General features: G+C 44.1%; 2 protein-coding genes across 6 annotated transcripts in view; one reads left to right on the top strand and one right to left on the bottom strand.

Moving 5' to 3' along the window:
• The window catches only part of PHTF2 (putative homeodomain transcription factor 2), a 61,904-nt gene extending 49,249 nt beyond the window's left edge, over nucleotides 1-12,655 (bottom strand). For 3 of the 4 annotated variants that reach the window (XM_063396954.1, XM_063396957.1, XM_063396956.1), the window contains exon 1: nucleotides 12,523-12,655. The gene's annotated coding sequence lies outside the window, so the exon portion shown is untranslated. Of the gene's footprint in view, nucleotides 1-11,896; nucleotides 12,041-12,522 lie in introns of those variants that run through there. The other variant, XM_063396955.1, reaches the window with a different exon arrangement.
• A 380-nt stretch (nucleotides 12,656-13,035) lies between these two features.
• Nucleotides 13,036-17,018, top strand: TMEM60 (transmembrane protein 60). Of its 2 annotated transcripts, XM_063396953.1 has the most exons (3): nucleotides 13,085-13,179; nucleotides 13,559-13,608; nucleotides 16,362-17,018. In XM_063396953.1, the coding sequence occupies exon 3, from the start codon at nucleotides 16,404-16,406 to the stop codon at nucleotides 16,806-16,808; it is 405 nt and encodes a 134-aa protein (XP_063253023.1). In that variant the 5' UTR covers nucleotides 13,085-13,179; nucleotides 13,559-13,608; nucleotides 16,362-16,403; the 3' UTR covers nucleotides 16,809-17,018. The 2 variants fall into 2 exon arrangements, with proteins under 2 accessions (XP_063253022.1, XP_063253023.1); XM_063396952.1 differs by lacking the exon at nucleotides 13,559-13,608 and having other exon boundaries at nucleotides 13,036-13,179.
• Nucleotides 17,019-18,827: the final 1,809 nt, after the last annotated feature.

The following is an 18,827-nucleotide window of genomic DNA, read 5'->3' as shown; positions in this document are numbered from 1 at the left end:
GCAGCTGAGACAAGCCTGGTTGTGTATAAAGACAAGAAAGGAACAAGAGGCTGGAGAGGATCTGCAGAAATGGACTGGGGGTCCTGGTGAGTGGACAGCTGGACATGGCCAGCAGTGCCCTGGCAGCCAGGAGGGCCAGCCCTGTCCTGGGGACATCAGGCACAGCATGGCCAGCCAGGAAAGGGAGGGGATTGTCCCACTCTGCTCTGCACTGGGGTGGCCTCATCTCGAGTGCTGGGGGCACCACAACAAAAAAGACATTAAACTATGAGACAGCATCCAAAGGAGGGCCACATCCATGGGACTGTCCTGTGCAAGGCCAGGGAGATGGACTTGATGATCCTTATGGCTCCCTTCCAACTCAGCATGATTCCATTTATTTTAAAAAATGACCCTCCAAAAGACTCAGTTCTGTACTGACATTTGTTCGTTCATTCTTCTCCGACTTGTGCATGGACACACTCCTATTTTATACAGTGCATCACTTAAAAGATGCAAATAATACTGCCTTTAGTTTGGACATGCACCATATACACTATAGTACAAACCTTCAACAAATGGATTGATACATCAGTGCCTGAGGATTTCTTAGAAACATAATGCCATACATGTTCATGTTTCCCAAACAAAGCTATTTTTAAGATTTCTAACAATGCAACTCCAGTATCTTTTATGCAACTTCAGATAAAACTACAACTCAAGAGAAAGAAATGTCTCAGAGAGCTTAGACATTGAAAATTCCAGAAATACCAGAACACTGACAATTGGTGCAACTGAGCAAGAAAACACCTCAGTTTTTCCACTGTTGAAAATATCATGTAAGTCACATCAAGTCAGTTAAAGCTGGCAGCCATGACTCTGTCAACATCTGTAATTGTTTCTGATCTATTTGCTTCTGATAACACAGTCTTTCTAAGAGCAGCTATCCATTATTAAGAATTCATTGGCACAATAAATATAAAAATACTATCACATAAAAGGAAGGAATCCAAGAGAGACTCTGACATAACCTGGCATATCACAGATTGGTCACCTTTCTTCCTCATCCATACAGAGCTCACAATAGGACTCGCTTTCCTATTGGAAAACCTCTTCAATTAAACTTGACTTTAGGAATCCTTTGCTACATTGGACTCAAGAGTGACATAAAACCCTTCCCATACACACCACCCACATCACACAGCCAGTGGCAGCAGTTCACTGCCACGGAGGTGCCAGTGCAGGAAGGGGCCACACAGATACTGATCACACTTACTCCCTCGCCTTCCCTGCCTTCATGACCTCATCTTGGAGGACCTTCAACTCCTTCTCATTTCTCTTAAATGTCACCCCTCTCAAATACAATACACCCTACTTCCTACCAGCCTAATCACAGGATGAGAGAAAGGTTGGAACAACTCATTATCAGCAGTAAAGAACTGCTTGAACCTGGGCAGAAACCTTTCCCTCAACAGCTACTTTAACTTGATGCCTTTCTCCAAGGTCAATGATTTTTCAGGAAACCAAACATTAACTCATGAATCCAAGACTTTGAACCGTATTGAATATGGCTAAAAATGGATCAGCCATTTTAAAGGCAGTAACCTTTGTTTGTAGTAGCTTTTAAATTCACTCAAAAATCCTTTGCCTCAAGAAACAATTACCTCACAAAACCATAAACCAAATAGAAAGAAGTAGCTTTATGTGATTCCTATCAACAAACCTGTTATTTAGATTATCCATGGTTTTCATATTTTTAAGAAACTCTCTGCATTAAATCCTCCATAGAATCTATTTTGGTGGCATTTAAAGCTTATTTGCATACACATTTGCATAAACAAATGTAAAGATGATGCTTACAAAAGTAAATATGACAAAATCATGGGATGGATGTCTCAAAACACAGTTTGGTGTGCTAAGTAAAAATACCTCTACTAGGAAATATCACATGCTTTCTGTAAGAGGTACACAACCATTTCTGAGACAGCACAGTAATGAAAGGTGAAAAGGTTTATTTAATTATTTCTGTACAGTGTTTCCATTTGCAGGAGCTGGGATTTGTCTGTGGTTTGATTTTTAGTTTTGGGGATTTAGGTTTTGGGGATTTTAATGAGGTGAGATGAGACATTATGAGTTTAATAGACTCAGCCTGAAGCTAGCTTATCTGGGTGAGGCATGGATGGAAACAATTCAAGGCACTTCAGCTGCAGCCCTGGCTCTGACTATCTGCCCACAGCTCACTGAACACCTTAGACTGGAGACTAAGCATTTTAGCAATTTCAGAACTCTGATGTGCATTACAAGTTCCTCTGTCACTCACGTTTCCAGCTGACATTGATGTGAGGTCAGCCTGTAAAGCCCAGCTCTAAAGCTCACCAGTACAACTGGGTAAAAGTGAACAGGTGAAAACAGCTGAAAGACAAACACAAGCACCACAGAGCAGTGCCTGTTCTTCTGCCTGGCTCTCCCCTCTCCCTCTCTGCACCCAGCCCTCTGTTCTGTGTTAAATACCTGCATCTAGGATAGGGACCAGCTTTAGCTATACAACATCCTGTGCAAGACTAATTACAGCAAGATTAACTTAATCTTTACTAGCTGAAGACTAAGAGCAACACAAAAAATACTCCCAGCTTCAGGGATTAGACAGAGCATCCAGATATAAAAGCATGATCACAACATCTCTGTAACATTCAACAGAGCTTTTGTTACATTTCCATCAAACTCACAGTTAATGCTATGGATAATTAGTAATATTTTAAAATCAAAACTTCATTACTTTCTTAAAGCTTAATAGAGAAGTCTACCTAGTTTTGGTGATCCCTGTTCAGAGGTGGGGTTTCTTAACTACTTCCCAGCTCAGGTCATAATCATATTACACAATACACCTTGCAATCAATTTGCAGTTTCTCAAAAGCCACAGAAATTTTATTTAGATGTCTTTAGGCTGCTAAGAGCTCATGCAAGCCCCACAGTACTGCAGTGCTTATTGTGTAAGATAGGATTTAAACAAATTCAAAGTGTATTTAGAAATTTTAATCATATCCACAGGGCTTTGGTAACCCTAGTCAGACAAATATATACATATTTCTAAATGACAGTCTAAAGCAATCTGAACTGACAGAAGTTCAGAATAAAATTGTGCTCTTCCATAGTGACAAAGAAAAAAACCACTTCTTTTAAGAATACGCAAGTCTAAGCAGCATCAACTAGCAAAAGGACATAATTAAAAATACAGCACAAGCAAGGAGCCATAGGCAAATAGTTGCTTTCCTTGCCTGTAAACACTGTGAATCACTAAATATTTCAAGGAACCTGCTCCCTTCATAGCAATCTCAACCTGAATGGTCAAGATATCATTCAGCTGTTGAGTCAAGTCCTGAGTGTCCTTCTGAACTCGTTTTGATCACAGACTGATGAAGCAATGAAATTGCACGTTCGCTATACATCATCAGAATTAAAATTGCAAAACTTAGGTTGCTTTTGTCTCAAATGTTTTATAAAAACTCATTGTTTTTTAGTACCTTCAGGAGCTTAAAGGCAGTTTGCAAAAGGTTATCATAGAAAGCCATGAGAATGCTACAACCTAGTTTCAACTGCTTCCCAAGACAGAACTGTTCTACCATTTGCATTAGATCCTCCATATTGCAGTTTTGCAATCATAGGCATAATTTCACTAAGATTCCCTGGCATGCAGAGTAAGAAAAGACAATGAATCAGAACAGTAAAGGCTATGGCCTACACTACTAATTTTATAGCAACATTTGTATCACACAAACTCTCTTAAAGCATTACACTTATTTATCCACAGCTAGAAAACAACTTTAATGAAGAAAAATCTCTCTAGGTTCAACATCAAAATACAAGTTAACATTATCATCAAATTGCTGGCATTATTTGATATTTTAAGTTAAAATGAGCCAAATAAACAGCCTACTCACATTAGGCACCCGCTGTTGACTGAAAAGCTGCTTCTGCCATGAGTAACAAAGCAAGGGAGGTATCCCTGTAATGCAGATACAGCACTAAACTTAACAGGAGCCATCCTTCCTTCCTCCACTCAAACCCAGGGGAGGGAGTTCTGCCACTGCTGAAGAACAGGATGAAAGCCTTAAAGCAGTGCTCCAAAAGAATCCAAAAGAATTACTTTTTATGTGCATTACACGTAAACCATTAAACCTACATCTCCTTTTTGAAAGGGAACATCAAATACTAAGCAAGGTGCTCGCTGTTCTTTTTAAGTACTTTATCTATGCATCACTGTTCTCAAAACAGCATTTCGGAATTGCAAATTGTATACAAGCAAATGAGAAACTTGTCACTCCCAGGTTCACACCTTTCAATGGAGGTTTTATCATGTTCCTTCTAGCTTCCCTTAAGAAAACCTGCATCAGTCAAAACAGAAGGAAAAAAGTCAAATTAAGAAAATCCCAGACACTGCTATCCAAAGGATGATGGCCAGCAACCAGCATGCCATGCCTGCCGAGCCCCTCCAGGCCATCTTGCAAACTCAAGGTCATAACAGTTTGTAAATAAAAAGGAATTAACATATTTGCTTTCCCCAAAGAAGACCAAGAACTCTGCTAAAACTGGACACTAGCATTCCTAGGATGCTGCTAATAAGAGTTAATTTTCAAACTCTGCCCTTTACTCCATCTCAAAAAAACCCAACCCTCCCTCAAAAAATCTGAAAACGCAAAATATCATCCCCCTCAAACAACTGATTAACATCCCTACACGCCTATTTCAGGAGGTTTTTGTTTGTGAAGGCCTGCTTCATCAGGCCAACAGCAGCAACAATAAGACATGAATCAGACCCTATGCTGGCTGCTGTGCTCTTTATGAACAGAGATGTACCAAACGTGATATATGATGAGAGACAGACATCTGGCAGCATGTCCATGCCTGCCTGTGCCTCCAGTGAGATGTCAGGAAAGCTGATCCTTTCTCAGGCCTCAGTACTCTGCCCACAAACCACTGCATCTGATCCTATTGCTGCTGCTGCATATTTCCTTATAAGCTCATGCCCTTTATCACTCACCAGCCAAAGGAAGCCAGCACAGACACTCACAGAGCATGTACTGAGAACCAGCTTTCAAAATGTGAATGGAAGTACACTCAACTGAGCCATCTGCACTTCCACAGCAAACCCACCAATATCTGAAGGAAAAAAGTGCCGCACAAAGTAACTCTCACCCATGGAATACTTGTTTTGCCAGGGAATTACACAACTGTCTGAAATAGCAACAAAATGTTGACTAGCAGGATTTCTGAGATTTATTTCAGGTTCTGGTAAAAGAACATTGCGTGCAGTTGTTGCAACTGTTGCAGCCTTTTCTGGAATCTCCCTAAGCCTTAATATCTGTGCAAGCTTCCTAATTTTGTTACATAACTGGTTCCTGGCTCCATTTGAAGTACCATGACAATCTCATAGATACCTTACTTATAAAAATAGGGGCGAAGGACTCTGAACTGAGAATTCCAAGATTCTACACCTCCCATAATTTACTTTTGAGCCTGCTGCAGTTTTTATTCATTAGCAAAATGTTTCCAATATTTAAACATATTCTGCTGTTCAGTAAAGTAGAAAAATCCAAGTCTTTAAAGGGAACTAGACTCAAGTTAATTTTGTTTCTTATCTACTATAAGAAATGTCAGCTTCAAAATTCTCACCAAATACAGGAATAGCTGTTAGCACACTGGATCTACAAGCCATTTCTGAGAATGCTGTATCTTTTTAAAAAAAATAAATTAAAAACAGCACATGGTCCATCTCAAGTTCTTCCTATTCCTCTTTTTTTGTACTGAATACTACATGCACATACACATCCCATGAAACATTTGCAACTTTATACTGATAAATCCCTGAAACACTGCATATATACATCAGGTCTTACAACTGCAACAACTTTATTAAGGAACAAAATTTCTATAAATACCAAGTTTTTAATTTATATATATATAGCTGCCTTAACAAATACTTGGAAAAAAACCCAAACCTCCAAACAAACAAATATAGTTACTACCTTGAAATAAAATGCCATGTTCCTTTCTTCTTTCTTGATATTCTTAACACAGCAGTAAATCTTACTCACTGGAAATACTGACTTGTGTTTAGGAAGACATGTTTATCTGTCACCAGGCACTGCACGGCAGAGTTGTGGTTTCTTGATGACTACAGTCAGGAAGCTGAAAACCACTCCTAAATCACTAAGTTAGCATCATGTTCTACAAATAGTTATCCAGCAAGTTTTTGAAGCAGCTGAGGCATGAATTGGCTGAGCTGTCAGAAAAAGCTGCTGCCTCCTGTAACAGCCGCTGCTCTGTAGGAACACAGTTGAAAATGTTGAGTTTCTATTCTTAAAAAAAAAAAAAAAAAAAGTCTCTGGAGTGATCCTAGCAAGGAATTGCAGAGTAACAAGCCTTACATGTGTATCTGGCAAGGTCCTCAAAACAATCATTAAAAATGGAACACCATTATGCCCGAAAGACTATCTGATAGGGTCTAATCAGCACTTTCTACACAGGACGATCATGTCTCAGTCTATCAGTATTTCTGGACATGTCAAACTAACTGATAAACAAGAGCAAGTGACAGAACATATGTGGACTTTCAAAGAACCTTTAGAAAGACTTCCAAACAGTCTGTTGTCTATGAAAAGCAAACATTGCCACAGATCAAAACCAGCCAAAACACTGAACAAAATCTGGAATCAACATTCTTCACTGCAATTAGCTAATTGGACAATGAAGATTAACAGCAGCATCAGTCTGCACAGAGCAGGCTATTGATCACCCGATACTGGTGCCCAGAAGCTCCTTGGATCACAGACCACTGGCCTGCAGCTCTTCCATTCAGTGCCAGTCCAAGGCAAAGTGCACACAAATCCCCGTTCTCCTTCATGCAGAACCATCCTAATCCTGAAATCAAACAGACTAAATTTTCCTGGTCTGGTCTGTTTATGTTCCACTAGCTTTCACATACCTCAGCACACTGCAGTGACAGAGGCAGACATTCAGACTCATGCAGCATACACGAGCCTGCTGACCACCTTATTAAAGGACGAGAGCATCCAGAAATGGCAAATTCCAGGTAAGTACTCCAGCCATCAGATTTTTACTAGAGAGATGAACACAGACACCATGTCATTGCTCATCAGGCCCTGACAGGTAAGGGTAGCTTACAAATCGAGATGTCCCACATTCCTGCTGGCTCCCAGAGCTCTGGAGAGGGAACCTCAAGCAGAAGCACTCTCTTCCTAAAGACACATCCACACAACTGAGGGCGAAGGTCAGGATGGCCCTGTAAGGCTCCCCAAGGGTTTTAAGCACTCTAAACCAGTATCAGCACAGTCCAGTGTCCTCAGCCAGCAGCTTCCAGCCCCGGAGCCCACTGCACAGGAGCCAGCCCCAGGGTCTGGCTGCCCCTGGGAGTACTGCCTAAATTAAATTCTGAAACAGAGTGAACTGAACCCTGCCCAATTATTCCAAATTTTAAGCTTCTGTAAAAAGGTCTAGCAGTGCTCACTATATTTATCTTTTATACAGCAAAGAAGAAAAGAAAACCTGAAGCAGTAACATTTATAGATGGCAATCTTAAACTAGCAAAGCTTAAGAATATGTATAAACTTTAACAATGAAAAGGCAAAATAAATAGAATTCAGAATCAACCATGTCAATGTTATCTGTAAGGGAAGGCTTACAGGGGAGTGAACTATGAACACCACTCAAAGCCTTAAGAACTGATATCTCAAATCCAGAAAGGAACTTTGGCAGCTCAGGGTCCTCTTCCATCCAATATAATACAGTCAGAAGAGCAGGGAGACCTGAACAAAATGGGAACAACACGGAAAACACTGCAGTACACCTCTGTTAATCGGCTGTGCAACCTGACTTGAAATACACCTACTTTATTGGGAGAAGAATATTAAAATGTTGGGGGAGGGGTTCTGAGAAGGGCTATGAATTACCAACCACTTGAAAGACTCTCGTATTAAAACAGACACCCATGAACAGAAAAATAAGGCATTATAATAAATTAAATGAGACTTCAAGGGAAAAACAGAAAATAAGAACCAAGAAAACAACAGCTTCCCTATAATACAGGCAACATCATTTATTAACTAAGATGAGAGGATAGCGAAGCCAAATTTTTAACAGAGAAATATTTTATTACAACACATAAGTAGACTGTTAAACTCACTGCCACAGGAAGTCACTGAAGCCAAGATTTTACTCCCATTCAAAAAGAAAGCAGCTATTTAAACACACAATAACATTAATAATAAGGGAAAAAAAATAAACACACAGCTGAGGGAATCTCAAGCTTCATAACCCAGGATGCAAGAAAGCATCCAAAGAGATCACTGGGCTGTATTCGACCATCCAAACACTCCCCTGAACCCAACCCCACAAGGGCCAGAAGCCAATACCAAGGAGAGCATGAGCCACACACAGAACAAACTGTCCCCTGGACAGATCAACACCAAGAGTGTTCAGCTGCCAAGCCAGCATCTGCCAGCCACCTAAACCCCAAAAGCATCTGGCGCTGGCCACCTTCCAAAATGCAAGGCTTGCACGAGTTCACGTTTGATGTGATATTGCTTTAATTTCTTCTCCCACTCTGCAGTTGTATTTTATTTTTTAAGAACAGAAATTATTTGCAAACAGGAGTCCAGTGCTTGGACTCATTCCAGGAAGCCATCTAGGGTCTTTGGAGAATGTTTACCAAGACCACCTCAAATGAGTGAAGAATTAAATACTGAACACTACACGTATTTCCAGCAGAAACAAATTTGGAAAAAAATCCCCTTCAAATACATAAATTAAAAAATAAGACAATAGTTCTGGGAACTCCCTGATATCCTCCCCTTCAACTATAAAAAAACAAAACAAAACAAACGAACAAACACCACACAAAAAACCCCATCACAAACACAAGCTGTATTTCCAAATTCCCTGACAACACAATGGCTATCTCTCTATTTGTGTTTGCTCTAACTTTGAAGCTGTTCTCAGATGGGGTTGGACCAGACTGATGACTTCCACTGACCCTTTCCTAAATTATTCTATGATTAACATGTAGAGCATACGCAAACATTACACAGCAAAACACTATAGCTGTAATTACTATTAACTCTTGTTTCCCCTATGACAATTAATTAAGCTCTTCAGGTTCTCCTTAAAAATTCGAATATAATTTCCTCAAATAGTTACCCATTTCCTCTGCATCCCTCAAGAAGGACCTTTTGAATAATAACACAGTAAACTCAAGGGAGAAAACATGACATTTAAAGCTTTCAAAGTCTGTTACTTTTCACACCATCACGTATCTTTGAGTAAATGGTGGTCAATTGTCCTCGAACTATCAAATGCAGTAGTACCTCTGACAGGTACCCCAGGAGTTTTGTTTTGTTTCCTTCACAAAAAAACAAAGAAACATCACTGAAAAAACAGGCCTACCTTGCTCTGTGGGCAGAAGCAATTAAGTCTGCCTGCTTTTACCATTGTCCCACAGCTCCCTATTGTCCTGTTCCACCCCACCCATAATTTTTCCTGCCCCCCACCCATCATAACAACCATCCCATGTTTGGCTGGGCCAGTAGAAGTAGGCTAGTGCTGATGGCTCAGAGCTTAGCACATACACTGCCCAACACCTGCTCCCTTCTTGGAGAGGGGAGAGACTCAATTATGACTACCTTTTTAGGTAGGAATAATAATTTGGGTCACTGCCTGTCAAAAGTTTTATAAAAATTTGTCACAGTGTAGGTAGTTAATGTCTTCCAGTTGCCATTAACTTTGGTTTCATCCTCTGAGTAAGAAGTGACTCAAATGGGAGAAGACAGACAAAGAAAGCAATTGTACAACCTTTGCACCCTTAATAAGTCTCACTAAAAATCCACACAAACTGTCTATGATGAATCCATAAACAACACTGTTTATTATGGGAAAGACTTCCTCACAGACAAAAGAAAACCCAAACCCCAATCTTTGACTGCTATCATTCTCACTTACAGGGGTCCTGAGAAAAGAAAAAAAATCTTCAAAAATATTTCTACTAGAAATAAGTCAAGACAGATATATAGAAAAAGCCAAGGAAGACAGTATATGTAACACTGAAGAACTGGGAAAGAAATAAAGTGCATTGCTTTCCAGTGACCCCTGCCAGCTGTGACAGGAACAGCATTGTTCAGCTCCAAGAGTGCTCCACTCCTCACTGCCTGGTCAGCTGGCCCAAACTGACTGGAATTCTTTACCACACCTATGTCTCCCCCCTTAAACACACCAATACTGTTTCCTATTTCAAAACCTGCAGGGCTTTGATTTCTCTCAGAATTCACACCAACACCCGGCAGCTATGGGATCCAGTTTTCGAGACAAGCTGAGCTAACTCTGCTCTGGGAGAAATCCAGTATTACCAGAATACTTGAAATGCTCCACGGAGTTCCCAGCCATTAATGACAACTTATTTGTATGTCACATTCCACACAACACAAGAGGAAAAAATTATAGTACAAACATTGAATTAACCAACCAGGTTTCCAAATTCTTTTTCTGGTGACTCAGGCTCATGTTTTATCCTTGGTAATATTTATACCCAGAATAAAAACATACATTGGCAGTAAAACGTAGCAACAGAACGGTTTAACTGCACAAACATTCCACTTCAAACATTAATTGGGACCTTAAATACACAAGTTCCAAGCACTGCTCTCAACCTTCACCTTCAGAAATGAAAGTTGCTTGCAAATACTGTACAAAGGAGTCCATCAAGGTGATGTGTGTACATACATCCATAAACACCTTACTGGAACAGAAATAAGACTTCCGAGAAAAGGATTATCCTTTCCAGGGAGTCCCAAGCAAAGAGGCAAACCAAAGAAGATCACCAAAACTTCAGAGCTACAAAAATAGCCAAATGCATACAGCTATTTATAACCCAGAGACTTATTCACAGAACACTTTTAGCCTCTTAACCTCAGGGAAATAGAAAGTCTGATGCCAAGCACTAATGTATGTAACAGAAATACATCCTTCTGCTGCTCACTGACCACTCCAAGTGCAGCTGAAGATATTAGGATTCACTTACTAGGATTAACAGGTTATTTCAAGTGATGCACTTCTCCCTGATAGAACAGATACCACCATCTGTTTAACATCATCAACAGGAAGATATAAGCAGACAAATTACTGATGACACATCACACGTAGTCTCATTCCTATTAGAGAACTCGCATATCCAAAGTGTAAGACAAGCTGTGTTTTCTGTAGAAACATTTCATCACACACACACAAAAAAAATCAGAACATTAATTAAAGAACTTTCAACAAGTCAAGTTTTCCAATTAATTACTTTTTCCAGTTAATTATATGACAGATGGATAAGACACTGGCAAATTTGGAACACAATGCAAGACTCAGCAGCATTACTTTTCAAGTGACCAATAACATGTAAAAGCAATAAAAGGCAAAATACCAAACACAGAGCTTGACACTACGGACTCAAAGTTTCAGCGCGTCTGACACACCTGAGTAACACGCACTCAGCTAGGGATGAGAAACAGGAGTAAAAGTTACAAACACCTGGACAGTTCTAGTACTGTGGGATAAATTTGCCCCAGCTCCTTTGTTTCTCACAGAAAAGACAGCAAATAAACACCAAGAAAATGAATGTGACGGCATAAATTTTGAGTGATGAGAAGCTCCCTAACATTCTGATTCCCAAATGGAAAACCAAGGATAAGCTGTAGTCAGGTTGTCACTGTTTTAGGGTGGTAAAGGGGGGGCAAAAAAAGGGGTCAAGAAAAAGCAACCACGAACGCATGTAGAACACAAGAATACGAGAGACGAGGTCAGAGACGAACACGAAGATGCTGAAATTCAGGACCTTTCAAAGGAAGCAGAGGACACGTTCTATCACCTGACACAGGCACTGAGGCAGCTCACGGTGCGTTCCAGCAGCCCAGTGGGGAGAAGGCGCCTCACAGCAGAGCCCCAAGCACGGGGAGGGCCCGGACCGTACCTGCTCCTCTGCCGCCCGCACCGACGCCGGCGGCAGAGGACGCGGCAGCCCGGGCACCGACGGCTCCGGGACGGCGCGGCCGCTGCCCGGCCGGACCCAACGCGGGTCCGCGGCGCTGCGGGCAGGGGCCGCTCCTGCCGCGCTCGGACCCCCGCCCCGGCGGCGCCGGCACCCGCCGGAGGGAACCGCGGCGCCGCGGAGGCCGCGGGCCGCCCGCCCGTGCCCCGGCCGGGATTCCCCCGGGAGGGGGTGAGGGGCGGCAGCCGCCCCGCTCCCGCCGCCCAGCCGGGAGAGCCGCGGCGGCACCGCTGATGCGCGCCCCGCGCCTCCGCCGCGCTGTGCCCTAGCACCGAGAGGGCACCGCCGCCTCGCCCCGGCCGCCCCCCGCGCCCCGGCCGGCCCCTTCCCCAGCCGCGCGGGGAACTCGGCGCCCCGGTTCTCGCCCGCCGCTGCCCCGGCGGGCCGGGGACGCACCCGGATGCCGGAGCCCCCCCGCGTGCCGGACCCCCCCGCCGCCATCTCACCGTTGGCCGGTGCCGCGGGGCAGCGCGCGCCGCACGCAAGGGCGGCGGGAGCGCGAGGCGGCGGCGGGAAGGCGCGCGCGAGGCAACAGCTGGCGGGGGCAGCGGGAAGGGGGGGGGAGCGGCGCGCGCGGCCAGGCGGCAGCGGCGGCAGCAACAGCGCGCCACCCGCGCGCGCCGCCGGGCCGGGGGCGGGGCCTGCTCGGGCCGGCAGCCAACGGCGGCCCCTCCTGCCCCCGGGGGGGCGGGGACAAGGCGTGACTGGCGGGATCGCCGTCTAACGACAGCGAGAGGGAGGCGGGGCTTCGCCTGACGGACAGGCTGCGAGGCAGAGGCGGGGCCGCGGTGACGGACAGCTCCCTTCACCAGTTGGCGACGGGGGCGGGGCTCCAGGCTGAGCCGCCCCCGGAGGGAGGGACGGCCCGAGCTCGAGGGGCGTCACCGACGGCTGAGGGGAGGGAGGCGGGATTTAGTTGAGCGACGTCGCTATTGACCAATGATAATGGAGGGCGGCAGGACGCGCGTCCCCGCTGGCCAATAGCAGGCGCGGGGCCGGTGAGGGAGGCGGGCGGTTCCCTGAGGCGGAGCGGGAGGGGAGGGCCCGGAGCCCCCTCAGCTGAGCGCGGGCCCCGCGGACCGGGGGATGCGCCGGGATCTGCGGTAGGTGGCGGGCAACGAGGGGGGCTTCCGCCGCGGGGACCTCCGACACGGCCGGGGAAGCGGGGCCTGGCGGGACAAGGCCGTGAGGCCGAGAGAGGGGCCGAGGTTGTGAATACAGAGTTGTTCTTAAACGGGGTTTTAAACCGGGCCTACTGCAGTATTCCTTTCGAAGTGTTAAATTACCCTTACGATCGGAATAGGCTCTAAAACGGTATTTAATCGAAGTAGGGTTCTGTTTAATATGGTTTCACTATAATACGAATCTCAGGACTTTTTTAGGAGATGTTCAAGGTTTAAATCTAAATGTTCATGTTATCGTTTCTATGAGCTGAGTGTCATGTATAAGTTGCCTTCCTCTTTATTTTTTCCTTCTAAACAGGACAGAATTAGCTATCATAATATCCTCGTTATGCAGATCATCCCACCAAGGTCAGTGATGCTCCTTGGGTAGTTTCTCCTCACTGAAAATTTTCACTCCCTAATTATGTAGGTCCTATAATAGGAGTCAAGAGCTTTTTATTTCCACACTCTGACATCCCATCAGTGTTCTCGCTGAAGAGCCAGCTCAGACCTGTAGCACAGCTGCATCCTTCTCCCAGTGTCACCCGTCTTGTTGGGATAGATGGGCTCCAGCAAAGAATCTGCCCATCATCCTTCTTTCAGCATGAGATAATCAAATGCTCCCTGTAATCAAACCCTGCATTGTTATGTCAGCTCTATACCCAGCTCTCAGCCTTCAAAATCTGGTAGCTTTCTGTACTTGGACTCTAAGATTTCAAAAGTACACTTGGATTTGCTTGAGTTTTCATCAAAAAATGCCTCTAAAACTGAGTGGAGCCTTGCAGTCCTGCCCAATCTGGCAGTAGTGTCTGTTAGGTCAGAGAAAGGCAGCGTAACTTCTTCCCATGCAGAATTTTCTGCCTGTTTTTTCCAGTTGTTGCAAAGTGGTTCTTGGCAAACTGAAAGTATTTTCGAGTGAGCAACCTTCAAATGGAGTAGCCCTGTGTAATACATCTTCAGTAGCCTTGTGTTTCCTCCAGAGACAGGTGATAGCACCTTCTTCGAGTATCTGATAACCTGATACTTCTAAGAGTGTTGGATTTCTTTGTTCCTTTCAGACCCAAGTTTCCAGTCTGTTTCTGTTTGGTTTCTGCTTTCTCCTGTTTGCTAATAAGAGAGTCTCCTTCTTGTAGTGTTTGTAGCATTGACTTCTAGAATTGGTTTTGAAAAACATTCTCATTAAAAGGATCTTGAAACTTCATTTCAGAGCATGACTCTTCACTTTAGCCACAGACTTGCACTTGAGAATATTGGAAGTGTTTTCAAAACACTGTAAATGCTTTAGGCCAGACATAGGAATTGTTCTGTAATCCCCTGCCAGCTGGTTTAGGTTTGTTTCTGTAACAAGAGCAAAACAATGCTATCCAAACCTCCTCTGATATTTTTGTCCCCTTAACTCTCGAGTGCTGCTTCTGAGCTTCACCTCTTCCCTAAGGAAGAGAAGGGTCTTGGTTCCACCCTGTCAGAACTGGCTGTCACCAGACCCTTTGGTGATCTGAGCAGAACTGAGACTGTGAAAAGCAAAACTACAAAATCCTACTTTAAACTTCTTTTTTTTTTTTGCTAGTTAGCTCAGGGAACTGGCCTGCTTTGAACACAAGTGTCAGCCCAAAACAAAGAGAGGATGCACTGACTGCAACTCCAATTTAGATTATTTTAAGGAAAACTGGATCTTCTTATGAGAAATCCCACTGCTATCCACTAAATCAAATCCATTCAAACTTCAAACCCAGATGGAACAAAATAGTAGATCTGTTGAACTGTGGATCAGAAGATGCAGATTTAAACCGTAGGATGATTTTAGTGATGTACAAAATTGTTATCCCCTCACGGTAAGGTGGCAGGTCATCTCATAACCAGTTGAGACAGCAACTTTTACTTCCTCTTCTTCCAGTAGCAAATCTTATCTGAGCACAGAATTTGTTCAATTTCCTAACCTGGCAAAAATCTCTCCCACTTAGAGGGAGAAAGGTGGCGATAGATTTCTGCTTGTTGGGTGAGTTCAGCAGCCGTAGCCCGGTGATGTTGTGAGCATTGGAAACGACACTGAGGACGCAGCAGCAGCCTCTGGGCACTGGGGCACAGAGGGGGAGCAGCCCCTGTCCATCCCTCAGCACCAGCTCAGGATTCCATGCTTCAGAACAACATTGCACTTTCAGTAATTCAAATGTTTTTGTAGTCTGGGACAGTCAAATCAACGCTCGTTTTCCTATTTCAGGTGAAAGACTATTAGTGTTCTAAAAAGAATTATTAACATTTTTAACTCAATTTTTTTAGATAATGCAAATACCTATTTCAGCACCATTTCACTGGTAAAAATTATTCATTTTTGCAGCACGAAATCTAAAGGAAGATCACAGTCCTTCACACTTCTGTTTTTTACACTTGTAGTGAAAGGCTTTTGGCAGATGCAGTGTTAAAACTTGCCAGTTAGGAATATAAAACCTTAACTTTTATGACTGTAGTGGCAGATGCATTTGTCTTGTTTTTCTTTCATCATGACTACAGAGAAATTTAAATATCCTTACCCAGCCAATAAACCTGTCAGCCAGTGTCTGAATACTTGAGATACCTGCCAAAAAGCAAACGTTATCTGTAGTTTTAATAATTTCAAGATTGCTGGCTGACAGAAAGCTGGACAGTGCTCCCCTGCTCCGTTTGAGCCCAGGTCACTTCAGCTGCAGCTCTGCAAACTGCAGGGTCCCTCCGAGGGGTTTTGTGCTCCTTTGTGCAGGGCTCACATTTTACTGCGGTTGTTTTGTTTTCAAGTATTAGCTATGAGTGCCTCGGTACTGGTGGGAAAGGGATCTAAACATATTCTTAGCATTCAAAAATCCTTAAATGAATCTGACAGCTTGTTTAGGATTACAGTACAGTCCGTTTCACAGAACAAATTTAGATTAAGGCACTTACACAGCTGACTTAAAGCACTCCAGGGGAATGGTGGACTGGAACCAACACTGTTCAGCTGTGAGCATGGTAGTCATGGGAAGTGCTGGGAAGCACTGTGTGGGTGAAGAGTGGGAAAGCAAGAGCAAGGAATTGGTCTCCTCTATGGGATATGCCTGGGGGTGGTGTAGTGCCAGCTTTTGATGCCCTCCTCCCCCTTTCTGTTTTGTTAGGTTGTTGCTGACAGCGAAGGGCTCCCTCTCAAAGCTGTTTAAATGAGAATGTCCCTGGCGCAGAGAGTGCTGCTGACATGGCTTTTCACGTTACTCTTCCTCATCATGCTGGTGCTGAAGCTGGATGAGAAAGCACCATGGAACTGGTTCCTCATCTTTATCCCGGTGTGGATCTTTGACACGATCCTGCTGGTGATGTTAATTGTGAAAATGGCCGGGCGGTGCAAGTCGGGCTTCGACCCTCGCAACGGCTCGCAGCACATGAAGAAGAAGGTGTGGTACCTGACAGCCATGCTGCTGAAGCTGGCCTTCTGCCTGGCGCTGTGCGCCAAGCTGCAGCGCTTCACCTCCGTCAGGCTGGCCTACGTCTTCATCCCGCTCTGGGCCCTGCTCATCGGGGGCATGCTGGAACTGGGCTACAACATCTTCTATGTGCGAAGAGACTGAGCTGGGCCAGCTGCTTTCCAGTGCCAAATTGGCACCAAATCACTAGGTTATTGCCATTCTGCCACAAATTTGATCTTTAAACTAGAAAGGCAAATGAGTCGAGCTGGTGATTTAAGCTAAAGCAAGCTGAAGACTGAAATAGACTTGTTTCATTTTTTTATTTTAAAACTCACATATGCTCTTGTAAATAAAAGTATTTGTTCAGCATAAGCTGTTCTAATATGATTACTGTTATTTGTTACATGGAATAAGATACAGGTTCTTCACATGCAGGCAGAGGACCTTGTCAAAGAAACCACAAATGTTCTACCCAGAGGATTCAGCACATGAAGTAATCCAAGGAAAGAGGACCAACATTTCCTGCCACTTATGCTGTAAGTCAAGAAATAACCAGTTAACAGTAATTTCCATAAGGAGCTAAATTTGGTTTAAAAATCAGTAACAACTGACAGCAGCCAAATAAGAGCAAGAAAAGGAATAAAATAATACACTTTTTTTTTGGCGGGGGGGGACAGTGAGATTCCATTTCCAGTCTAAAAATAAGCAGTGTTTTCTAACTGCTGAAACAGCCCCTAAGCAGTGTTAGGGAATCCTGGGGAACACAGCTGGGAGCTGAGCTGTGCCAGAGAAGAGGGAGACAAGGGGGATTCCTTTCCAGGTGAGAAATCACCAGGGTTGCAAGAGACTGAAAATACTGGGGGAGTTCAGTTCTGCATTTGTACCTGCTCAAAGTGGTGCTTGAACTCTTGTTCAAGTTTTTGAAACCCGAGGATATGAAATTTTGGGGGGTGAAGCCTTGGCTTCATGGGGCACCAGCTAACTCAGATGTGAGGAAATGACCTTTTTCAGGTAACAAGTGAATGGGACTTCAGGAAAGAACTGGAATTCCAAGTGTGTTTTGTGGACTAAGTGTTCTTTCAGGAGATACAGTAACACCAAGTTCAAATGTAGCAGTTACCTGGGACATTATTAACATGCATGCTGAAAGTACTGATCCCCTTACTGTTCTAGAGACAAAAGTGAATGAAAACAGTCTAGGGTAACAGGACATACCTAGACCAAAGTGTCTCACTAATAATATTTTAATTATGTACATTTAGCTGTACTTTTCTGTGAAAAAAAAGTCTTCCTGAAGTGTCTGGATTTGCTCTTGCTGTTTCATCATACAGATGTGGGTAAAAATACAGAGGAACCATATTGTGGGAGACTGCTGAAAGAGCTTGATCCAGGAAAACATGTTCCATTCTAAGGCAAGGAATCTCAGTTCAGAATATCAAGGAACAAATGATCTTTAAAATGAATTTAAGTTGCATTTATTTCGGAGTGGTTGACTGTACTATCTTGCTAAAAGAAAAGCCAGGAAAAGACCAAAAGAATTCTAAACCGTAGCTGTTGTTTAAAAATGTAAAATATTTATAAACCCTTTGTTTTTATTATAACAACACATCAGCTTTTACTAAGCAAACCCATGTACCAACAAGATATCAGGTAATTTATGGGGAGTGCCTAGCAGGAACAGTTCTGTGTAGGAGGTGTATCTATGCATTGTGCAGTTCTGAAAAATACTAAATGGAAGGACCTTGCTCTGTGTTTGAGGCTCTCTGCCCATTCCTGTGAGGTTCCTGTGGAGGACTGACCTTCCTTCAGTCTTGAGTGACTTTTCAAGTACAGTGGCCCTTGTGACAGGATGTGGGGAGGGCAAGAGCACACGGACCTCAGAACAGGCCCAGAGCTGCTGGCAGCAGAGCTGTGAGCGGGCACACCCCAGCAGTGCCATGGGCACACCCCAGCAGTGCCATGGGCACACCCCAGCAGTGCCATGGGCACACCCCAGCAGTGCCATGGGCACACCCCAGCAGTGCACGGGCACGCCCCAGCAGTGCCATGGGCACACCCCAGCAGTGCCATGGGCACGCCCCAGCAGTGCACGGGCACGCCCCAGCAGTGCCATGGGCACGCCCCAGCAGTGCCATGGGCACGCCCCAGCAGTGCCATGGGCACGCCCCAGCAGTGCCATGG

This window comes from Prinia subflava, chromosome 4, assembly GCF_021018805.1.
Source record: "Prinia subflava isolate CZ2003 ecotype Zambia chromosome 4, Cam_Psub_1.2, whole genome shotgun sequence".
Lineage (NCBI taxonomy): Eukaryota > Metazoa > Chordata > Aves > Passeriformes > Cisticolidae > Prinia > Prinia subflava.
The sequence above is the reverse complement of the archived record's forward strand: the minus strand, read 5'-3'. Positions and strand labels throughout refer to the sequence as shown.